Source organism: Equus asinus, chromosome 25 (assembly GCF_041296235.1).
Source record: "Equus asinus isolate D_3611 breed Donkey chromosome 25, EquAss-T2T_v2, whole genome shotgun sequence".
NCBI lineage: Eukaryota > Metazoa > Chordata > Mammalia > Perissodactyla > Equidae > Equus > Equus asinus.
In genome coordinates this window covers 40253108-40277980 of record NC_091814.1, presented here as the reverse complement: position 1 = coordinate 40277980, position 24873 = coordinate 40253108, and the positions used below count along the sequence as shown (strand labels likewise).

Below are 24873 nucleotides of genomic sequence, written 5' to 3'. Positions count from 1 at the left end.
AAAACGTGCAACAAAATGACAGGCAAATAGTTTGACGTTTGCTATGTAAATAATTCATGATAATTTATAAGAAAAACATCATGCTCAATAGATACATAAAAACATCATGTTCAAAGATCATGAACGGATCAGTATCAAAACAGAAACAAACTAGTAAACCAGCATATGGCACTTTTCAACCTTCCCTCTAACTTCCTATTTCCCTCACTGCTTTATGAATTTCTCCTTGACAAATATTACTATCCAAATATTATCTCTATATGACATCTTGTTTATTTTCTTTCCCTCCAACTTGCTTGTAAACTCCACGAGGGCTGGGACATCTATCAGTTTTGTTTACTCCTGTATCCCTGGTGGCTACACAGGGCCTGGCACATAGCAGATGCTCGTTCCATATTGACTGAATGAATGGATCAATGGTCCGTTGATCAGTGGTTCCCAGTTGACCCAGGAAATGTCTAAGACCCCCATCTTTTTTTTTTGAGGAAGATTAGCCCTGAGCTAACATCTGCTGCCAATTCTCCTCTGTTTGCTGAGGAAGACTGGCCCTGAGCTAACATCCATGCCCATCTTCCTCTACTTTATATGTGGGATGCCTACCATAGCATGGCTTTCCAGGCAGTGCCATGTCCACACCTAGGATCTGAACCAGCAAACCCTGGGCCGCCAAAGCGGAATGTGCACATTTAACAGCTGTGCCACCTGGCCAGCCCCGACCCCCATCTTTATACGTCCATTGCTTGCATTTTGTGTCAAGGCTCCCTGATGGAAACTAGAGACATTTACAAAGTTAGCAGTTAGCCCAAAATTTGGGAGTGTAGGGGTGGAAGAATTATTCCTCTACCCTCTAGGTCCTTCTGGCTGGTCTAAGAATTAAACTGACATGAGACAGAACAACAAGGAAAGTCAAAGTTTAATAACATGTATACAGGGGAGAAAGCCAGGTGAGTAACTCACCAAAATGGCAGAAGCCGCCATCTTAAATACCATCTTCAGTTAAAGACAAAGAGGATGTTGGGGTTAATGGTTTGGGACTTCAAAGGGGAGGAAGGCAGTTCACATGGAGATGGAAAAGCAAGTGTTTGCTGGGCCATCTATGGACAATGTAACTTGAGAGAGAGAAACTTGATAAAAACTGGCTTAGCAAAGATCCTCCCAGTGTATCAAGCCCAGAGTTATCTATGGTGATGGCGTGTCCTGAGACAGGCCTTCTGTCTTCAATCCTTTTTGGGCAGTTAAGGGGAAGGTCAAAGTTTCAGAGTCTTTGTCTTTAAAAATAATCAAACCGAAGAGACACATTTTGGGGTGGCCTATTCTTATCTCCTACAGGAGAATGGCAAGTAGATTACAAAATAAAAATGAAAAAAATTCTAGACACAAAACTGAACAAGGCTAAACATAAAGGAAGGAAAGTATAATAAAATTTTTTTTAGAATTTCCTCATTTTAAAATGTATTATAGGCTTGTATTTAGGTTTGTTGACCTAAATATATCCTTGTACTGTAAGTTACCAAGAAAGGCTGTTTTCTGGACTAGGCTCCTGTGAAGAGAAGCCTTCCCTCAAGGAGCAGAGAAGAGAGTGACTGCTAAATATTGGTATCTGTGTTTTTAAGGCATGTCCAGACATGTAGGGACACATGGAATCCTTTAATCACATCTAGGGGTTTCCTGAAGTTCAAGAGAATGTGCATTTGGTTTTTCATTAAAAACATTAGGTATGATTATGGACCTGGCACTCTGCCATATGCTAGGGCTTTCACTGTTCCTTTTTTCTAAAGCATGAGATGTGTTCTCTGGCTGTTAGAAGAGCAGAGTCAAGTTCAGAGATTTGCCCTTGGATACAGCTTTATTTTTAAAAGAAATTTAAAATATTTCTTGCCCACATTTAAAAATCAGTAGATTTCATACCCAAAGCCAGGTTTCTGTCTTCTTTAAGACCTAAGTGGAAATGCTGACTACGGTAGGCATCATGCCCATGTGACTGCAATCGCCTGGGCATGAAGCACTGCTTCACCCTTTAACCCTTTTGGCAGAGTCCCCACTGCTCCCTGTTGCTTTATTCCTAGCCTGGCACTGCCCTTCAGCAACCAGTATGCCCATGACAGGGGTTGGGCGGAAGTTGGTCACAGAATAAAAAAGACCAGGCACAGGCTGGGTGAGGCCCATTTGATTAAGCTCAGTTGCAGGAATATTCTAGAATTTGAAATATAAAGATTTTTTTTCCCCCATAGTGAGAATGAGGAATAATTGCTTTTAGAGAAGTTAGGCTAAATTTGGGAGATGATTTGAGAAAGACCGTGTTTCAAATGCATCGGTGACAAAAAGTATCATTCCGTGCCAAAGGAGCAAACTCTCTGGGTGCGACTGTTTGCAAAACTCAATATTGAGCTGAGTGCAGTGCAGATTGGTGACTTCAGAGTCCTGCAGGCAAGATGAGAGAGTGACTTCATGGAGTTCCCAAGTAACACGGACACGGGAGGTCAATACACTCCCCGGACACGAGGCACATATGTCCCCTCACTCCAGCCAGCACAACCCTGGGCTTTAAGGGAAACTCAACTAAGAGAGAGGAGGGTAGCGTAACCCATTGGGCAAGTTCCAGGGTGGACACGCTGGCTGAAGACCCCCCTTGCTGGAACTGTAGTGCATCTGTATGGAAGGCTGGGAATTTAAAAGAACATAGTTCTTTCAGGGTAGAGCTTTCAAGAAGGAAGGATAGAAAGAGAGGGAGGTGGTAAAAGAGAGATTCTAACAAGGTTATCTATTTTTAAAATATTACTCTAAAGAAATTTATCACATGCTGTCCTTATGAAGTTAACTCTTACCAGCAAAAATTCTATTCTGAATAAGAAAGTCACAATGAAAAGTTTGTAATTATTTTGAGATTGCTCCCAGAAGGCATCCAGGGCAGAGGAGGCATTGGCTTACTGTGTGATCCAGCTGACCAACCTCGTTGGCTGGAGAGTTTAGCTCTGGTACGTGCCTGACGATGGACTCGGTAGAAATTTCACAGCTGTGTGGCACATCTGTTCAAGATCCAAAAAGTCAGTCACACAAGCATTGGTTGGGAAAGATTTGGCTTGGCACCAGTTCTCTGAAAAAGCTCTGGGAGTTTGAATCAAATGCAAGCTTAATATGCTGTAAGTTTAATGAAATGTTAGGCTGCATCCATGGAATTATAGCATTTAGTCCCGTTGTAAGCTGAGCTGTTCAAATCACACTTGAAGTACTGTAATAAATTCCAGTCATTTTAAGAAAGATATTGAAAATTAGAGTTTGTTTCTAGAAGGGTAGTCAAGAAGAATCTAGAAGTCATGCCATGGGAAATGGTTGAAAGACCTAGAGATGACAAGTCTCCAGTTTAACCTGAAGAAGAGAAGACTAAGGAGGGAGATGCTATAGCTGTCTTCAGATACTCAAAGACTTGGCTGATGCAGTGTGTTGTAAAATAATATTTGAAACAAATAAATAAGTAAATGAAGAAGAGACTAGATGTGACTGTGTGAGTGTGTGTGTGTGTGTGTGTGTGTGTGTTGTTTTCCAGGGAAGAACAAGAACATGTGGTAAAAATTACAGGGAGGGAGGCAGATTTTAAACTCCATTAAACATAATTTGTAACAACCAATGCTGTCTATGGAGGGACAGGACATCATCCTCGATTAGGAAGGATTCGAGAAGGGGCCGAATAACTCTGTGAGGGATTGATAGAAAGAATGCCCCCATGCAGTAGTAAACCAGATTCCCGAGAAGCAGGGTTAAAATGGAACGGTGAGGGCTTTGTGGTTGGACAGACCTGGGAGCAAATTGTATCTTTGCCATTTAGCTGTGTGACTTTAAGCAAGATATTTACCCCCTCTAAGCGTTCATTTCTTCATCTGTTAAATGGAGATGATAAAACAATGTTAAAATGTTATCATGAGAATTAACTGAGCTGATGATGTCAAGTCCAGAAAGTGGAATGGGCTGGATTGATGTTAGTTGACCCTCCCTAAATCACATGGCCCCCAAAGGAGTAAGAGAGTGAGTTTGAGGAGCTGTCGTGAGGAAGTCACCTAGGAAGCCCATCAGATTTACTTCGTCACCTTTGCCACCTCTGTGCCTTCAGAGCCTGACACGGCCTGCACAGGGCAGCTGTTCAGTAGGCGTTGGCACATTTGTTGACTTTTTTATCCTACTCTGGGTAAGTCATGGCCCTAGGCACTTCTAGAAACACGCTCTCACTGGGGCTGTGTGGCCAATGGAGACGGTATGACTGGTGGAAAGAAAGTGGGTTTTGGCATCAGACAGAGGTTCAAATCCCAGCTTTCCACTGGGTCAAGTGACTTAACTTTTCTGAGCTGTGTTTTTCTCTTCAGAGGCAATGCCTGTCTCATGCGAGTGACGGGTGAAATAGCATAGGCAAAGGAGTTGATATTCTTTCCTCAGTGGGATCCATCCCACAATCCGGGGAGGCACAGAATGCTGTCTACATTTACAGAAGATGAAACAAGACTCAGAGAGTTGAGTGATTTGCCCAAGGATATAGCAGAACTGGTATCTGATACAATTCTTTTAACCTCAAGACTCATCATCTTTCTCTTCTACACCATGACAGAAACATTTTTTTGAATGTCTGCTGTGTGCCAGGTGCTATGCTAAGTATTTCCACCTGTTACCTCATTGGCCGTTTAGGTCCAACTGGAGATGTTAGTCACTGCATCACTCCATGAGTCTCTTTGGAACATCCACTTGTTCACTAGGGTGAACTTTCCTAGACACTTGAGAAAGGTCATTCCTCATGGGACTGTGGTTCTCTTTGACACCTGGCTTTGGAGGGACACTCAAGGTATAGTGAGGGGAGAGGAGATAGCTGTCCAGACAGTCATATTAGCTCCTCAGCCTTGACCATCATTGAAGGGACGAATGCTATGTATCTTGAACAGATGACACCATCAGCTGTTAGAAAGTTGTTCTAGAGTGCACAAATTGGCAGCCCTTGGTCTTCTCTAGCCCGTAGACTTCTTCTGTGGGGTTGCACAGGGTTTTAGAAATAAATTCCTTGCAAATATTTAAATCAAGAATTTTCACATAAAAACACGTAAGGTTTTTGGTTTCTCTTGAGGAGTTGGACAGTCTGGCAACTGTAAACTCATCTTCTCCCAGAAAACACCCCACCAGCACTGCGTAACGGCTGCTTCCTTTAGGTAGAGCAAAAAATCTCACAGTCCTCAGGGGTGCATTTCACTCCCTTACCTTATGCCATCGAGCAGTTTAAATTAATGTGTGGTAGCCCATGCATAATTTATATTAATAATAATAAAACACCTGGGAGAATTGTCCCTGAGTTGTTTTTTGCTAATGATGTCTTTTTTTCCTGATCCCCAGTCTGTGATTGCAACGGGAAGTCCAGGCAATGCATCTTTGACCAGGAACTTCATAAACAGACAGGAAATGGATTCCGCTGCCTCAACTGCAATGACAACACTGACGGCATCCACTGCGAGAGGTGCAAGGCAGGATTTTACCGACAGAGAGAAAGGGACCGCTGTTTACCCTGCAATTGTAACTCTAAAGGTAGTTGGAAAAAAGGGGGAAAGAAAGAGCGAGAGGGAGAGTTGGGGGAGATGGGGAAGGAGGGAGGGAGAGAGAGAGGCAGAGGCAAGCAGACGTTCAACGTCTAGAGCAAATGAGAATCTGCTAGACACTGGTCTTCTTAGCAATTTCAATCTGAAAGGAAACTTGTTTTGCTTCAGTCTGGGTGGTAGGAACCAGCTGGGGCCTTTAGGACACGTGGGTTTGAATTCTGGTACCAAGAGGCACATGATTCCCTTTCTCGGTAGGTGACAGTCTCTGACCCAGGGACAAAGGAAGCTTGCTCTCTTCCAGTGATGGCTCTTCATATCCATGACTATCCCTTTGACCAAACTCTCAGAAAGTACGAGATTAGAGAGATCTGTTTCTGGTGCTGAGCCAGATGCTAGCAATACAGAGCGGTACCCGTAGAAGAGACAGACGAATAAACAGGCAAATTAGAGTCTTTCACAGAATTGTTAACAAGAGAAAATAGAATAACACATAGCGGGGCTGGTTCATAGGAGGGCTTGTTTTTCTCCCCAAATGTATCACCCAGTGATGTATCTGCAGGACTGTAGTTTTTATGCACACAGATGCACACATCATGCTATTATTCATCATGGGCAGACAGTAAAGACAAGTTAGTAAGTATAAAGAAGGGGAGAGAGGAAGTTCTGTTAAATGAGTTGAGTTTTTTTAAAACTGCTCTATTTGTCTGTTATCTTTCTTGGCAGTTTCTGTTTCTTCTCTTTGCTAGCATGTGTTTAATAGCGTGATACGATAAATATTAATCCACCTAAAGGGCATGGCCTTTGTGCTTGGCAGTGACTCAGCGTAGCTCTGTGGGACCAATTCGGTTTCAGCAGCAGCTGAAAGAATCTAAAAGTGGGCAGATTTTGGTTCCGCCATGAGTTGCTGGTAGATTGGGTCCGGCAACCTCATGGAAAACTAGGGTGACCCTGAGGTGATACAGACCCTGATCCCAGCAATCACTCCCAAATTCACCAGAGTTGCTGTTATGATGTGGTCTGAGTCAGATTTGCCCAGCTTTGTGGCGTAGAATCAGCATCCAGAATCTTTGGAATTTAACAGTTCTCCTTATGAATCAAAGAACTTCATAAGGAAAAATTGAAAGAAAAATGATTCCATTTTAATGGGCATTTAACCTCTCTGATGAGCCCATATCCCCTGAGGCTAGGCAGCTTCGTGGTGAGTCACTGGAGTTGGGTCATCCCAGCAAAATGATCAGTGAGAATGTAATTAGAAATTTAATTGGCTCAGCTGGAAAGCCTGGCCTGAAGACAAGGTTGTTAGTCTCAGAGTAGACGAGGAGCCTGCTGCCTAGCAAAGAGCGAAGGATTTACCACGTCGTCTCTCCTTTGTCACTGTGTAGTCCATTGCTTGCCCAGCAACAATGAGGCTGGCTCTTTCTTTTCTTCTGGGGAATAGATATCCCGGATTCAGTGTGAACAGCCTGGTAGGAGGTAGTGGAGCCTAGCTATGATTTATATCTTGTATGATACTAACATGCATTCCTCGCTTACTCTGTGCCAGGCACTTTTCTAGATGCTTTCATCCAGTAATTAATTTAATCATCACAAATAACCTTAGGAAGAGGGTGCTATTATTATTTCCATTTTACAAATGAGGTAGCAGAGGCTTGGAGAAGGAGGTGAAGAAACTTGTGGAAGGTTGGAGAGCTATGTGGCAGAGCAAGGGTTCCAGCCCCAGGGGTGCTGACATCAAAGATCACGATGTAGAGTACAGCGGCGGGGGTGGAGCCAGACAGCCCAGGTTCAGATCTTGGCACTGCTGCTACTGCTGTGTCACTCTGGCCATATTCCTTAACCGCTCGCTGTCCCTGTGTCCTCCTCTGTGAAAGACTGGTCGTACTATTTATATGACAGGATCGTGAGGATAAAATGATGTTTTTTAGGCACATGGTAGACAACTCAGATGTTTTCCTTATTAGGGCAGAGGTCAGGATCCCAATCTCCTGGAACACTGATTTTTGGTTTGTTTGCTTGTTTTTTTAAAGATTGGCACCTGAGCTAACAACTGTTGCCAATCTTTTTTTTTTCTTCTTCTTCTCCTCCCTAAAGCCCCCTACTACATAGTTGTATATTCTAGCTGTGAGTGCCTCTGGTTGTGCTATGTGGGATGCTGCCTCAGCATGGCCTGTTGAGCGGTGCCATGTCCTCGCCTGGGATCTGAACCAGTGAAACCCCAGGCCACCAAAGCAGAGCGCATGAACTTAACCACTCGGCCACGGGGCCGGCCCTGGAACACTGGTTTTTTAAAAACTTACATTCCAGCTTAGACAGAAGCCTTGCAGAGGCCACATATTTGGTCTAAAACTATTTATTAGCATTTTATTTATTATTAACATCCAGAAAATGGCCATTAGCTTTTCGAATGTTTTTTAACAGTGTGGAAGCTAAGATCTGGAAGAGTTAATGAATGGCCTAAAGTCTCCCAGCAAGGGATTGCAAGAGCTAAAGTTGTAATTCAGGTGTTCTGATTAATTTAATATAATTATTAAATAATAATAATGTTCTTTTAAAATGCAAGTGCATATATATTTTTCAAGTGTTCCCAAAAAGGGGACCGGCCTGGTGGCACAGCGGTTAAGTGCACATATTCCACTTCGGGGGCCCGGGGTTTGCCAGTTCAGATCCCAAGCAAGCCATGCTTTGGCAGGCGTCCTATGTATAAAGTAGAGGAAGATGGGCACAGATGTTAGCTCAGGGCCAGTCTTCCTCAGCAAAAAGAGGAAGATTGGCAGCAGATGTTAGCTCAGAGCTAATCTTCCTCAAAAAAAAAAAGAGGAAAAGTGTTCTCAAAAAGAAGTATACTCTCTTGGTTTAAATTGTAATCATTTTAGAATACCTTCCTGAGTCCTCAAGTGCGTGTAGACTACATCTGCATAAGCCCTATACAGTGCTTATTGGCACAGGACGCTGTTCTTCATCTGTTCTTTAAACCCAGTTGTTCACAATCCCTAAGAGTAGCTCATGATGTAGGAAATGGGGCAGGTGTTTTTATTTTGATGAGATTCTTTGAAAACCCAGTGCTATTATTTTAGAAGTTTTGAAACATGCAATAAATTAGTCATGTTCACAGTAAGAGCCTGTGTACGTCTCCACGTCAACTTTGCAAGGCTCGAAGGAGGCCTAGAGATTACAGTATAAACTACACTTTTTAGGCACCTACTACGTGTGAGACACTGAATTAGACACTTTATGTATTTTAGCTCAGAGTCTTCCAACAGCTCTACAGCTAGAGGTTGTTAACCCCAGTGATGAGTAAGCATTTTGCCCAAGGACACACAGCTAATAAGTGGCCAAGCTCATATCTGAAGTGAGATCTGTTGGACTTCACAGCCCGGGCTCTCCTTATGTCCCCCAGCTTCTAGAGCTGTATTCTCTAGACAATGTCCTATGGCACACTGTGTTCCTCAAGATAATAGTAGGTGTTGCCTATAAGAATGTCAAATAATGTTTGGAAACACTGGCATTAAAAAGTTAACGAGCTTCATGCCTACTGAATGTACTATTATGTTATAAATTTCTGAAAGATTTAGTATGTACCATTTCCCAAACTCTAAGAACACAGAATGCCTATTTTCCTGAAATGATGGTTAATAGCCCTCAGAAGAGTTTTGTAGAGTACCACCCAGTTCTGTAGAGTACTCACCCAGACTCCTCTAATCCAGGCCATCATGTCAGCGGATGATTCCTTTCACGAGGGCCTGCTGGTCCTTCCCTCCCAAGGCATCCTGCAGATCGCTTTAGAGCTGTCTTTCTAAACTGCAGGTCTGATCTTATCACTGCCTGCTTGAACCTCTGATAGCTCCCTATTATCCACAAATGGATCTGTTATCCTTCTGTTAGCTCTTACTTCAAAAGTAGATAGCATGAACTAATATATATATATATATATATATATATATATATATATATATATATGCATAGGGCATAACTTGGTGTCTCCCACTTGATAGGTGCTCAAAAAATGTAGTTTCTACTGTTATCACTGAGGGCCCCTTCAAGCCTTGCAAAACTGACATGGAGATGTTCGCAGACTCTAACCGTGAACATGACTAATTTGCTTCACCATTCCATATGTGGCATAAAAGCCTTTACATAGGCGCAGAGCCAATATTTTTATTGATGTGAATTCTGACTACTAGTGAATTGAAAGCCCACAGAAGGACAACAGTTTAGAAAAAAAGGGAGCAACTGGTTAATGTTTTGCTGGCTTTATAGATTATGGATAGCCTAATTGTCGCAGTTGTTTGAGATATATGGATTATTTTATAATTCTGCCAGCTGCAGGGAAATTATAAAGTAAGTGAGGTAGACCGCTAGGCACCTTTCTCTTCATCTTTTGGCGCCCTCCTAACTCCTTTCGCAATAGCCCCATCCTCTTTCCTGGTGTACATGTATTAAGCCAACAGATTTCAGGGCCTCTTCTTTGTGTCAGGCAGTGTGCTGGGCACTGGGGATACAGCGGGGAACATGAGCTGAGGTCTCGTAAGTCAGCAGGGCTAAGGCCTGGAGCAGGGGTGGGACGGATATTTTAGATCAGGGGGGTCAGAGAAGATTTCTCTAGAGAAGTAATATTTAATCAAGACCTGAGTGCTGAGAATGGGCCAAGTAGGGGACGTTCCAGGGATGGAGCATTCCAGGCTAGGAGAGCAGGAAGAGTAGACACCCTGAGGAGGGAAGCAGTTGGCACGTTCTAGGAACAGACTGGAGAGCTGGGAGCTGGAACTCAGTGAAGGAGGGTAGGAGATGAGCTAAGAGAGATCGAATCTTACAGGCCAGCATCCAGAGTTTGCATTTTATTCTGCTTTTAGTGGGGAGAGACCAGAGGACCAAAACAGACGAATAGCATGATCTGAATTGCATTTGTGAAAGGGCACTGGGCTTCTGTCTAGAGAATGGAGCCCAGGGAGGCAAGGATGGAGGCAGGAAGGAGAGTGAGAGGCAGGGTCCAGGTGAGAGAGGACAGAGGCTTGAACCAGGGTGGTGGAAGGGGAGGCAGTGAGAAGGGCTGGATTCCAGACTGGCGCATTTTGTGATCCTGAGCACCTCTTGTCTTTCATCCGCACTCAGTCTGAGAGGACCCATTTACAAGTACAAGCATGTCTATAAAAAGTGAATCATAGGACAAGTACTCCAGTGCACTGAGCCGGGTAGATGCACAGGTCCTCCATTCTTCACAAGGGGTGATGCCCCAAGGATGAGAATTTCTACCACTCCAGGGTGGTAGAGATATTTTTGGTTAAGAGGCCTTTTTGTGCTCTTAAAAAATTACACCGTTCAAGCACTGACCCTTAAAAGATGACTTTTGTCTGCCAGAAATAAGGGAGAATGTTGCTCACTTTCTCATACTGTCTTCGAGGAGGCTGATGTGCGCGTTCGCAAATTTTCCTTCTTCTTGAGATCTCAAGGATTTGATGAACTTCTTTTTAAAGGCAGTGGCTGTCACACTACTTAATGTTGAAATCAGAGTAGATCCATAAATAAAAATGCTTTCAGGAGTAATTTCCATTTCTTTCCTTGAAGAAGCCATCCTGGCTGTCAGAACTTTCCCTGGTGGGCGGATGGATCCTCAGATGATGTAAAAGAATTGCCAGAGGCAGCAAGCGGTGGTTAGTAGTATTTCTTGAGTTCCATAGGATGACAGTTGCTTCCTAATGCCATATAAATTAAATATTTCCTTATCCCTACCTTGTTGGTTACAGGTTCTCTTAGCGCTCGATGTGACAACTCTGGACGGTGCAGCTGTAAGCCAGGTGTGACAGGAGACAGGTGTGACCGATGTCTGCCCAGCTTCCACACACTCACTGATGCTGGGTGCGCCCAAGACCAAAGGCTGCTGTAAGCATCTGTACTCAGCACTGCTGCTTCTGCCATGAATAGTGACGATTATATGAACATTACTGACCACTTGCCTTTACTGATGCCTACTGTATGCCAAACACTCTTTTGAGGAATTCACGTGGGTTATCTCATTAAATCTTCACAATAACCCTAAGAGGCTGGGATTAGCATTGTACTCATGTTTAAGATAAGAAACAAACCATAAGAAGTTAAATAATTTGTCTGATGTTACTGGGGAAGGTAGTCTTAACATTCAGGCCTGAGTGTTGGCTTTGGAACCCGTGTTCTTCACCCTAACAATTGCCCCCCGTTTAGACGAACTAGGATGGAGGGAAAGATTCTAACCTAGGACCCATTTCAACCCAAATGAATTTGGAGTAGAAGGACTTTTCTGCATAATTTTAATCCCCTTTAGTTTGAAGAAGACGGAGCATACATTATAAATCACATAACTAATCTGCAGAGATGCAGAGCTGGCAGAGTGTTGGGAGGGAAAGCTTAGCAGTGAAGCCGTTAGCTAGAAGGCGACCCACAGAGGAATCGCTTCCCCATTGCCCACTTTTCCAGCCCCTGCCCATATGAGAACCGCCCTCCACCCGTGCTTGCACTGTTCCAGTTATCATTGTCCCAAGTTCTCTTACCCTCTGGGCCTTTGCATGGATTGCTCTCTTCCAGACTTCCCTGACCCCTTTTAGGTAGTTTTCAGAGACCCTCCCTTGGGCCCAATCTCCTTTTTGTAACCCTTTTAAAACATGAAGTAGATCATTTCACATCTCTGCTCACAACTCTCCATTAGCACCTTTTCCCACTCAGAATGAGACGGAAACTTCTTATCAAGGCTGGCAGGGCCCTGCAAGATCCTCGCACCCCCTCCACCCTCAGCGGTAGGCTCCCACTCGATTTCTCACCACTCCCCTCTGCATTCCAGCCACACCAGCCTTCCTTCCCTTCTTCAAAGGTGCCAAGAGTATGTGACCACGGCCTTGGCCTCTAGCACTCTTCCTTCCCGCAGAACAACACAGTGCTTCGTGTGACCCCATTCCCACGTCATTCAGCTCCTCACAGAGGCCTTCCCTGACCAGTCCCCAGCCCTCCATGTTCTGACTCTGTTGTTTTAGTTCAATCTCTTAGTTTATATATGTATTTATTTGTCTCTCTTTCCCACTAGACCATAAGCCCCATCGTGGTTTGGTCTCGTTCACTGCTGTATCCCCATGCCTAGAGTAGGAAGAGGCACCTAGAGGGTGTCCCAGCTCAGCTACACTGGCATTATGCTTTATGGCTGTTGCTGTTCACATATCTGCCCTGCCTTGAGACTCCTAGAGAACAGGGGCTATTTCCTATTTCTTAGTATCCCCAGTGCTTAGCAACAAGTAGATGCTGAATACACATTTGTCAAAGGGTCCAGATAAGTAGTATGGAGGGGCTAAGACAGGGAGCTGCCTATGGGGATTGAAAGATGAAGATTGGGAGAGGAATCTTCAGGAAGTCTGACAGGACTCGGCATCTGATTGGATGAGGAATGTAAGGGAGAGAAAAGAGTCAAATCCAGGTTTGGGCAGGATTTGAATGGGGTCATAGGGCAGTCAGAGGAGGAGGAGATCAGTAAGGAACAGACAACAAACTTGGTTTTAGATCCATGAGACAGGTGCGTGTGACTGTGTGCCAAACTGAGTGACAGAGAGCAGTGGTGTGCCTAGTCAGAGACCAGTGCAAGAGTCACAGGTCTGCACGAGACAAGGAGACTGCGCCAAAATTAAATAATGAAAGCAATGATTTCCTTCACTGAGAAAGTCTTACAACCAAACAAACCAAATCAGCCAGACTCAGCAATTCCACTCCTGGGTATACACTCAAGGATATGAAAACATATGTATCTGCACAGAAACTTGTACACAAATGTTCATAGCAGCATTGTAGCTAAAAAGTGGAAATAGCCCAAATGTCCATCAGCTGAGGAAGGGATAAACAAAATGTAGTATATCCATATGATGGGATTTTATTCAGCCATAAAAAGAATGGCGTACTGATGCATAGTATGACATGGGTGAACCTTGAAAACATACTGACTGAAAGAAGCCAGACACAAAAGGCCACATATTGGATGACTCCAGTAATAGGAAATGTTCAGAATAGACAAATCTGTAGACGCATAAGTAGATTAGTGGTTGCCTCGGGCTTGGGGGATGATTGCCAAAGGCACAGGGTTTCTTCTTGGAGTGATGAAAATGTTCTAAAATTGATTGTGGCGCTGGTTGTATAACTGAGATTCTACTAAAACCATTGAATTGTCCACTTCAAATGGGTGATTTGCATGGTAGGTGAATTATCTCTCAATAGAAGTGTTACCAAAAGAAAGAACCAAAGGAACTAAAACAACAAGTAGATGGAATCAATCATGATGAAAGCAGACAGTATTGAATTAAACAATAGAGAAACAAATGAAAAATTTTTTAAAAAATGTCAACTGAACCGGTCAACTAAACTCAACAGTTTAGTGAGGACTTTGGTTTACATTCTGGCACAAACCCCTCCTCTCCTTAGGGGTTGGTAGCAAACAGTTCACAGATTGGCTGTCGCCCACAGACCACACTTTGAGTAGCACTGGCAGAAACAAATGAGTCCTTAAAGAGTCTGAGAGAGATTAGTGTGGACAGGATGGCTAAGAGAGGCCTCATTGAAGATGAAAGATCTGTTCAAGTTGCTGACATTTGCTTATGAGCACTTGATCTTTATGTATGTAGTTGCAAAGCATTTGGAACACATTCCTAATTTTCTTTGTCTTCTTTCCCAGAGACTCCAAGTGTGACTGTGACCCAGCTGGCATCTCAGGGCCCTGTGACTCAGGCCGCTGTGTCTGCAAGCCGGCTGTCACTGGAGAGCGCTGTGATAGGTCAGTGTGAACTGTGGTCCTACAGACACAGCAGGAGAGTCCCTTGGCAGCTAGCCTGAGAATTCATCCTCCGAGTGCAACTATGGAAAAGGAATACTTAACAAGTGTTGATGACCTTCCTGTCCTCGGTCCTCAAAACTAGGCTTTTTTTTTTTTTTTTAAATACAGTTGAGCTCCCAAATCTCACTGGACTCCACGCTTCTGCCGTGGCCCCTTCTTTTTGTTTACACTGTGGCAGAGGCACAAGGCCGCAGTGAGTCCCCTTGCCAGCTGGCTCTGAATCCCAGGTGCTCCGATACAAGGTGGTATGCAATAATGAGATCACAAGACTCAACTCAGCCCCAGAAAAGGCCTGGCCTAATTAAATGTGTTGGGAAAATCCTAGTAAGAGGGAATATGGCAATGTGGTATGGCCATATATAACCATCGTGTGCAGAAAAGGAACCGCCCAGGGATGGGGTGGCGGTTACATGCACGCACATGAACTGCGGGAAGATGTAAGAGCCCTTTGGGCCCCGCGCCATGTTGGGGCAGGTGGCGCGGTAAAGAGTGATCCACCCTCGGCTGCTGCTGCAGGACATTCCTTAAGTACAAACTGCTCCGACTTAAAACTTCCCTCCCCTGAGATGTTGTGAGCAGAGGGCTGTGAGTTTGGCTCCAAAGGTAGTAAGAAAGCAGTTCTTTGGCATCCTGACAAGTACTTATATCTGGGCAGAGGGAATGGCAGATAGATTCTGAGCTTGGGTTTTCAGGGGGTTCTTTTTGGCTGAGGTGAGGGTAGGGACATATAGCTTAAGAATGAAACGAGGAGGGCCGGCCTGGTGGCGCAGCGGTGAAGTGAGCACATTCTGCTTTGGTGGCCCCGGGTTCGCTGGTTCAGGTCCTGGGTGTGGACATGGCACTGATTGGCACACCATGCTGTGGCAGGCGTCCCACATATAAAGTAGAGGAAGATAGGCATGGATATTAGTCAGGGCCGGTCTTCCTCAGCGAAAAGAGGAGGATTGGCAGCAGTTAGTTTAGGGCTAATCTTCCTCAACAAAAAAGAGTGAAAAGAGGCGTCACTTTTTTAAAACGTTTTTCATTTCAAAACATAACACAGAAATAGAAAGCCACATAAAACAAATGTCAGCACCACCAATTATATGAAATAGACCTTTGCTATAAAGGTTCCATCCCAATCCTGGAAGTGACCCCTATTCTGACTTCCATGTTAATCACTTCTTTGTTTTCTTCATAATTACCCAAGTGCATCCCTAAACATTATTGTTTAGTCTTGCCTGATCCTTTTCCCTCCCCCTCCCCCCTTTGTTTATCATTCCTTCCCTACTCTTTCTTGGCCTCCCTTTCTCCTCCCCTCCTCCCCTCCTTTCCTCTCTCTTTTCCTTCTTTTTCAATGTCTTTTAATCTACAGGTTTCCTCCAGAGAAACCATATTGATTTTTTTTAACCCTTTCTCTGCAGAGAAAACACAATGCTTAGTTATTTATAGCCGTTCACTGAAGCGTCTACTGTTCACAGCTAACCTGCTCTTCTGTGATTTTTGCACAATGATCATACTCCTGACATCTGGGCCAGTGGATTAGACCACATGATTTAGAGGCAGATGTACCTGAGTCTGAATCTTGCCTCAACCGCTTACCAGCTGTATGATCCTAAACATGTCTCTCTGGCCATGGTCTCTTCATCTAAGAAACTGAAAATAACAATTCCTATCTCATAGGGCTGTAGTGAGGGTTAAATGAGAGAGCATACATAAGGTGCCTGGCATGTCGTAAGTGCTAAATAAATGATCATTGAAACTATCGTTACTTCATGTAGAACGATGCAGTTAACTTGAACAGACTGAAAACAAGTCCCTCTCACCTTCTTCTCTGTGACCCCAACATCTGGGATTTGTCTGGCAGCTGTGGCTCTCAGAGAAGCTAGTGGAGAGCTTGAGCTTGGAGCGGAGGTGGAACGCCAGCCTAGGCTTTGCTTTTGTAGAGGGCCAGCCTCTAGCCATCCTTCTTTGTCATATCCTCACCCGCCCCTTTCCCCCATGGGCTAGAGCCCAGGTACAAGGGGGAGTGATGGTGGGCAACACCTAGTGGTCTTATAGGGGGGTCAGTGCAGTTGAGGGGGTGCTGGGGCTGGAGCATTTCCCTTTCCTTTCTTGGCCTACACCTCCCACTCTTTTTTTTTTTTTTTTTTTATTAATGTTATGATAGATTACAACCTTGTGAGATTTCAGTTGTACATTTTTGTTAGTCATGTTGCACCTCCCACTCTTTTGCCCCCATTAAACACTTGCCCCAGGACAGGGCCAGCTCTGCATATCCGTGCCCCACCCCTCCCTCTCCTGCCCATGTGACCCCCACTCCATTCCTCAGCGAGGATGGGAAAATCACTAAGTTTCGAGACAATCAAGTCAAAGGTGATTCTGCTCTACCAGAAGGAGAGAAAGTGAATGTTCCTCATGCTCTCTCAGTGGGGGGCTGTGATTGATTGTCCACGTGGTGGTCTGGGAGTGGGGGTGGGATGTGCAATGTAGTATTTCCCACCTCTGGGAATTAATAGTGCCAGGTGGGAGAGAAAGTGGAAAAGATCAGTCATCATATTCTCTATATGGAATAAGAAATAACCTATAATATTGTCGTGATTTCTAAAACGCCACTGCAGGTGTCGACCAGGTTACTATCACCTGGATGGGGGAAACCCTCAGGGCTGTACCCAGTGTTTTTGCTATGGGCATTCCGCCAGCTGCCACAGCTCTGGGGACTACAGTGTCCATAAAATCATCTCTGCCTTCCATCAAGGTACAGTGTTCTGTCTTCTAGGATTTTGTTTGTAACACTGCATAGGGCTTTGTGCTCACAGACAACCACAGGATGGGATCCTTGAGTCATCTTTAGACACTCTCTTCTAGCTGTAATGGACATTCTTCCATCAGGGCATTAAGGCAGACCCTCGTGTCTCGAAAAAGTTACAGCTGAACAATTTACTCATACCAACGTGTGATAACTTCAAAGCAGATTTTCATCTCCCTGTATTTCCCATCCCCCTCTATTTCAAAACCACAAAAGAATCATTCTTTTGGACTGGGGAGTTTATGAAAGTCTTCCTGGAATTCACATTCACTACTAATTCTGCTGTCACATACATTAATTGAGTTAATATATGTAACATTAGTTACCAAGCTACAAAACACTATAAAAATATGGGAGATTGATATAATTTCAACTCTGAGTTTCTCTTTGAAATACTGGACCCTCTTACCTCATTAAGGCAGACATTGTTTATGTAAATAAAATAAAAATACAAATTACAGGCAGATGAAAACACGCTCTCTTATTACAAGAGTCAGACTCAAAGACAAAAAGTCCAAGCAGCTGTAGGGTGGGAGCGGGTGAACTTGAGACCCAAGTAGAGAGGTACATAGGGAATTTGGAGGACTGTACACAAACGTGGAAATATTAAGAAAACCTCACTTGATACTCAGTGCTAGGACTTTTTGGCAAGCAAGTCTTGCCTTGTTTAACTCAACAGATGATGAGGTTTGTCTGAATGCAGAATGGTTTTATTTGTCTTCCAGATGTTGATGGCTGGAAGGCTGTCCAAAGAAACGGGTCTCCTGCAAAGCTCCATTGGTCACAGCGCCATCGGGATATATTTAGCTCAGCACGACGATCAGACCCTGTCTATTTTGTAGCTCCTGGTATGTATGGTCTTTTTCCTATCAAAGCCAACTTATAAGACAAGGAAGTCAGGATAGGAAAATGGAGCTAGAAGATGTGGCAACCCTTTCACTCAGTGTTCAGGGCAGTAGTATCTCCAGAAGACAGCTGGGCTTCAGCTGCATTTGACATAGCCATGGCAGAGTAGAGCAGAACGGGGGGTCCAGGTGGTCAGACCCCGGGGGAGGTTCCTACTTTAATCAGATGGGGAGTTTCTAGGTTTCCCACCAAGACAAGAAATAAGGACTACGGTCAAATCTGTGGGTCTATTGAGAAGCAGATGGAAAAGCAAAGACAAGGCATTTCTCAAAGCTTTAAAGTACTTGTAAATTAAAAAGTATATGTTAGTCAGTGGTATAGAAAAGCTGGGTGGAAAAGCTCTGGCTAGAATTCTAATCCTAGTTCCTATCCTGCTCTAATACGTGATTCCTGGGCAAGCTGTCCTCTTAACCTTTCCAAACTTTAACTCTCAGCTATTAAATGGGAATAATAATGTCTGCCTCCAAGAATTATTGCCATCAAATGTGATGTTTGTGAATGCATTCTGGAAACCATAAAACATTGTGACAAATGGCACTATTGCTGGTATACCTGGGAACTTTACATCTTGGTCTGTCTTGAGGGCCATTCTGTGAATCATCTAATAGATGGAACTGTCTTACAATAGCCCATTTAGCATTTCAGTAACTAACCCTCCTTGTAGCCAATAGCAGTGTGGCCAGGCCCTCTTCGGGCAGGGCAGCGGGTGGGGAACGTAGAACTCCAACAGAAATTGCCAACAGTAATGCAACCTTGCTCACTAGTCTGCTTCTCCACTTTCAAAACTGATCTCAATTTTTTCAAATTCTACTTCACAGCCAAATTTCTTGGGAATCAACAGGTGAGCTACGGGCAAAGCCTATCTTTTGACTACCGTGTGGACAGGGGAGGCAGACACCCATCTGCCCATGACGTGATCCTGGAAGGTGCTGGTCTACGGATCACAGCTCCCTTGATGCCACTTAGCAAGACACTGCCTTGTGGGATCACCAAGACTTACACATTCAGGTAAAAAGAGAGACTACAAGTGGGTCAAATAGAGCAAGCTGTGCTTGAAGTCCAGTTCCTTTGTTCATTCATTCAATCATCATTCATTCATTCATTCAACAAGCTTTTCTGAGTACTTTTACATACAGACATGGTGTTATGTGCTGAGACAGGACATGATTACTGCCCTTAAACCCCTGATAGGCTCATGGGAGAGAAAAATAAACAGATGATTCCAGTGTGGCTTATAAGTGCCGAGATAGACGAAACACAGGTGTTTTGAACACACACAGGAGGCACAAGGAACCCACATTGGAGTGATCAAGGAAAGCTTCTCAAGAAGATATGACAAGTGAAGAGCAGCTCTCTAAGGAAGGAAAGGGAGAAGGGTCACCAAGGCAGAGGCGGTACCATGCTTGAGGAAGTTCTATGCATTTAGGAAATTCCGAGTAGTTAAGCATGAGTGGAGCATGGAATCTGGGAGAGGAATACAGTGAGAAGTGAGGTCAGAGAAAGAGGCGGGGGTGAGGTCATGGACGTCCCTGTGTGTGTCTAAGGAGGTTGCAGGTTATCCTGTAGAATGGGGTTTTTGAATGGTGCGTATAGAGAGGTCAGGGAAGCGGGCTGTGCCTGCTAAGTGCTCAGTACTACATTAGAGGCTGGGAAATCAAGATGAAGAAACATGGTCTTTGTCCTCCAAGAGCTCCTGGTCTAGTTGGATATATAACATGTCCAAAAGCAAACAGAATACAGCTCAATAATCACTTTAGTGGAGGTGCATGTTCATGGGGACTTGTGGGGAGAGGAAAGAGTGCCTAATTCTGCCTGGAGGAGTCAGGAAAAGTGCCACAGAGGAGGCAGTGTGTGGGCTGAGAACAGAAAGAAGCACAGGGCTTTTCCAAGAGGAAAATCAGGACAACCTGTACATGTGAATATATGTGGGGACGTGGAAAGGGAGAATACGGAAGGAATTGGCAAGCAATATTTATGGCTGGAACACAGCATATCTATAGCGGAGATGGGAAGATAAGATTGAACAGGCTGGAAAAGGACCCAGCATGGTGGGCTTTGTATGTCATGTCAAGGAGCTGAGATCTTGTTCATGATGGCAAGATGATGGAAGCCACTGAGAGATTAGAAGTTGAGAAGTGGCATGATCAGGTGTGAAGGCTGGGTGGAAATACCGTGTGGAAAATAGTTCAGTAGGGTCCTTAAGTGGGCCTTACTTAACACAGTTGCAGTGGTTCAAGTGAGAGTTGTTGGGGCCTAACGCAGGGCAGAGGTGATGGGGATAGAGAATGGATGACCCACAGCACGCACACAAGGGGTACTTAAATAAGTGCAGCTTATTCTAATAATACATACACACAGCTACCCTAGCCTGAATACCCATTCCCACCTTCTCAGCTTGGTGAACCTCCCTCTTTGAAATTCAGCTTACAAGCTTCTTCCTTTGTATTAGCCTTCTCAGAATCCTGGTAAAGTTACACTCACCTCATGGGTTTCTACGGCATTCTCTACATACATTTGTTATAGCATTCACTGCACCGTATCATAAGTATTTGTTTACCCACTGACTCCCCTGCCTGGATGCTGATCACTTCACCCTAGTTGTCTTTGTATCCTCCAGCCTCATACATCATCTGGCCCAAACCAAGTGCACAGTAAATTTTTGTTTAGCAAATTAGTGAATGGAACAAAACAGTGTAGGATTGTTCCTAGAAGAGATATTTCAGAAAACAACAAAATTAATGAGAATGGCACAAGCCCTGGTGATATGATGCAGTGAGGCATTATGATGCCAAATTAAGAAGTATTAGATGTGGACAATGTAGAAGGTGGAAACTGACTTTTGAAAATAGCAAGTGAAACATGCTCAGATAAATTGTTTAAACAACAAAACTGAAAATGAATGGTAGCTCTTGCGGATCAGAGCTTCTTGAGCTCAGAGATGGTTCTGATGTTAGGTTTTGTGTGGCCAAGAATGGAAGGTGGTCTCTGATGACTTGGACCAGCACTGGATGCTGTGACTGCTGGAGCACGGCTTCCTACACTAGGATGTCCTCCATCATGTCCTGTGGAGCTTGCGTTCCCCACGGAGTGAGAAAGCTCCAAGTTCTTGCCTACCAGGATTGCTACCCGTCCTTAGCCCCTTTATGCAGAGCTTCGAAGGGGCTTACCTGTTCCCACGTTCTCAGGCATAATTTGTGTCAGGTATACAAATTCTGAGATTTGATAAGAGTTGGATATTTAAGCTTTTGGTTTTAAATCATGCAGATTAAATGAACATCCAAGCAGTAATTGGAGCCCCCAGCTAAGTTACTTTGAGTATCGGAGGTTACTGCGGAACCTCACAGCCCTGCGGATCCGAGCTACCTACGGAGAATATAGTAAGTGACTGAGAGAAATGAAATTCCCTCTTCTTAGGTTTTTAGTTGAATTTGTTTCAACTCCCTAAGGCGGTGACAGTCTCGAGACAAGTAGATCAACTGCTTGATGGTTTTGATGTAGTCCCTGGTGAAGTCTAGAAAAAGCTTTAAAAAAGGAATTTTTCTCCAGAAGGAGGTCAGCACCAATGAAGAATGAATGATGCTACCTTGCTAAAAGAGTCTCCACATTTAGGTGAAAGCTGATTATTTGAAGAAGATAATCTACAACAAATGGCACGTTCCCTTGGCTGGGAAACGGCATCTACCACACAGCCCTCTACTCCTTGAGTAGCTTTTCCTCTGGGATTATACTCAGTACTGCTGTGTTTGGACATCATCATGTATTCTGTTAATTCCTTTTATCGAATTTAACATGTTGGGTCCTCCTAATCCTGATTGGAATTATTTAAATGAGAATTCCTCCAGCTTTTTAGCACCCATGTGGAAAGGAAGCATGGCTGGCATGCACTACTTCCATTCCACTGATGCAGTGAAAAAAGCAAGAAGTAGAAAAGGTGTTTACTGACAACTTATTGAATCTTTGCTCTGTGCCAGGCACGTTATAATATATACATTGTCTCATTTAATTTCACAAACATAGGAGGTGGACACCAGTGTTACTTCTCTTCTACAGCTGACGAAACACAGTCCTGGACAGGTTACGTGACTTGCCCAGTTCCCACAGCTAGTGAGAGTGGAGCTAGAATTCAAACCCTGATTTTTCTGATACCAGAGCCTGTGCGCTCAGGCATGGTGGACTGCTATACCTCTACAGATAGCATAGCGAGTGAATACCACCTGTTTTTGACAGGGAGTTAAGAAAAACAAAATCCAAAGAGAGCCTTGACTTTAGATCTTTAGGCCTTACCACTTGCTACTTCTAACTTGTTCTCTCTATTGCAGGTACTGGGTACATTGACAACGTGACCTTGATTTCAGCCCGCCCCGTTTCTGGAGCCCCAGCACCCTGGGTTGAACAATGTGTATGCCCTGTTGGCTACAAGGGGCAGTTCTGCCAGGATTGTGCTTCCGGCTACAAAAGAGATTCAGCCAGACTGGGACCTTTTGGCACCTGTATTCCATGTAACTGCCAAGGGGGAGGGGCCTGCGATCCAGACACAGGTGAGTGAAATGACACCTGGACCAGGTGGCTGGGGGTGCAACCAGGTGACTGGGGTCTCCTGTGGAAGAGAAAGCGCTATGTAAGAAAGGCTGTGCCTGAACTCATTTTGGAGATGGGAAAGGATTAAGGAAAGTAGGGCTGGAGTCAGGGAAGATGGATATGGCGCTTGATTACACTCAACCCTTTTCATTATGGAAATGCCACAAGGTTGTGAGAAAGGTGCTAGGTTACAGGAAGTGGCTGTCATGGTTCAGTGCTGGGCAGGGGAGTTGGTGTCGAGTTGCAAGAATTGTATAGGGAGATCAAAGACGATGACAGGGCCTGAATGGATGTGCCGACAAATGGTGTCAGGCCCTGGGGGACGGGGGAGCAGCATTCAGTTATGGATTGTAAAGGAACTGTATGTCTCCTTAGCATGGGAGAGTAAGGGTGACAGTCAAGGGTCGTGGCCATGTTTAGAGTTGGTACGGGGGCAAAGGTGAATGCCAGTGCTCAGATACTTTGGGGAAAGCTTCAGAAAGGCAGCTTTGAGTTACTAAGCTCTGACTCCCATGCCATCATCCATATTAAAGGAAGTGTGTAGTTTTACCTGGCTCACTTCTCTGCCTCCCAGGAGACTGTTACTCAGGGGATGAGAACCCTGACATCCCTGAGTGTGCCGACTGCCCCATTGGTTTCTACAACGATCCACAAGACCCCCGCAGCTGCAAGCCGTGCCCCTGTCGCAATGGGTTCAGCTGCTCCGTGATGCCTGAGACAGAGGAGGTGGTGTGCAATAACTGCCCCCAGGGTGTCACTGGTAAGGCCATCGACCTGCTTCACCCTGTCCTGATGCTGTGAATTTGCGTAAATAGTTTCCCTCCCAGGTAATGTCTAGGGAACTATAATTACTTGGGGGTTAATCTAAATGGGCTCATTCTAAACATAGGAATATTTCGATGCCCGAGAGGTGAGGTAGATTGAGGAAGGGCAGAATGTATGGGGAAGAAACATCTAAAGCTGTTTCAGGAGGTTTGTAATTAGGGCATAACGTTTTCAGACAAAATACATGGTTTAACTAAGTTTTTAAAAATGAACCAAGGTAAAGAAGGAACACTCAGTGACCTTTTAAATGTCACACCTCTCTGCTGGCCAGTCCGAGAGAAGAGTTAATCCTTCAGCAGCAGGCTTGGTGGTGTTGCTCGAAACCTGGCCGTCTCCCGTCTAGCTAACTGGCAGGAAGCCTCGTAGAGATGCGCTGCGTTCTAAAGTCTGGGACCAACGCAAGTGGAAGGCAGACCCCCTCCCTGCGCACCTGCTCCTGACGCTATGGTTCTGGGGGCCAGGGTGGGAAGCTCTTCTAGAACGCGGCTTGTATTTAGGCCTCTGCGTCTGGTCTCGCTGCCAGTCGATAACCACTTGGCCTTGGCCATTTGTTCCTCCCAGGTGCCCGCTGTGAGCTCTGTGCTGATGGCTATTTTGGGGACCCCTTCGGGGAACGTGGCCCAGTGAGGCCTTGTCAGCCCTGTCAGTGCAACAACAACGTGGACCCTAGTGCCTCCGGGAACTGTGACCGCCTGACAGGCAGGTGTCTGAAGTGCATCCACAACACAGCTGGGGTCCACTGTGACCAGTGCAAAGCAGGCTACTATGGGGACCCGTTGGCTCCCAATCCAGCAGACAAGTGTCGAGGTAGGCCTGCGTCCCCAGACAGACTGTATGGGTGGGTGTGTGTGTGTGTGTGTGTGTACGCATAAGCTTGCTAGTGTGTACACGTCAGAACATACAAGTCAGCAAGGCCAACAGCAGGTAACACTGTGATGCTACTTTGCTTTCTCTGGCCAACCGGCCCATGAACAGCCTGGACCATTCACCTGTCAAAGGCCTCAAGACCAGTTTCCCCCGCAGCTCTGTCTGGAAGACAGAGCTGGAGGATGGCGAATGGGTTAAAGCTGGGTAGGAGAAGTGAAAAGGTCAGGTTTACATTCCTAAGTGGAAGAGGAGATAAAATGGGGCCACGTCCTATGCCCAATCCCAAGGCTGGAAGGCAGGAAAGTGGCTGCCAAACCTGTTACAGGAGAGTAATAAACGACTGGAGACCCAGCCTGAACACACGGAAGTGGGCAGGGGAGTGGGCAGTAAAGCAGTTTAAGAGACCCTCTCAGGAAGTTAGTGTGATTGATGTATAGAAAGAGAACCGTCACCCTTCTCCTAAGAAGGCTTGCCTTCAAAGCAGCAGCTACTGTGGAGCATTCCTAAGGGCT

At 44.9% G+C, this 24873-nt stretch overlaps 1 protein-coding gene across 2 annotated transcripts in view; it reads left to right on the top strand.

Annotated features, from left to right (window-relative positions):
- LAMC2 (laminin subunit gamma 2) overlaps positions 1-24873 on the top strand; it is a 53083-nt gene that overhangs the window by 13194 nt on the left and 15016 nt on the right. For both annotated transcript variants that reach the window (XM_014850287.3, XM_070497713.1), the window contains 10 exons: positions 5365-5553; positions 11306-11441; positions 14239-14337; positions 16998-17134; positions 17911-18033; positions 18910-19099; positions 21356-21468; positions 22411-22629; positions 23244-23429; positions 24056-24301. In XM_014850287.3, coding sequence (XP_014705773.1) covers positions 5365-5553; positions 11306-11441; positions 14239-14337; positions 16998-17134; positions 17911-18033; positions 18910-19099; positions 21356-21468; positions 22411-22629; positions 23244-23429; positions 24056-24301 — 1638 coding nt within the window. The remainder of the gene's footprint in view (positions 1-5364; positions 5554-11305; positions 11442-14238; positions 14338-16997; positions 17135-17910; positions 18034-18909; positions 19100-21355; positions 21469-22410; positions 22630-23243; positions 23430-24055; positions 24302-24873) is intronic.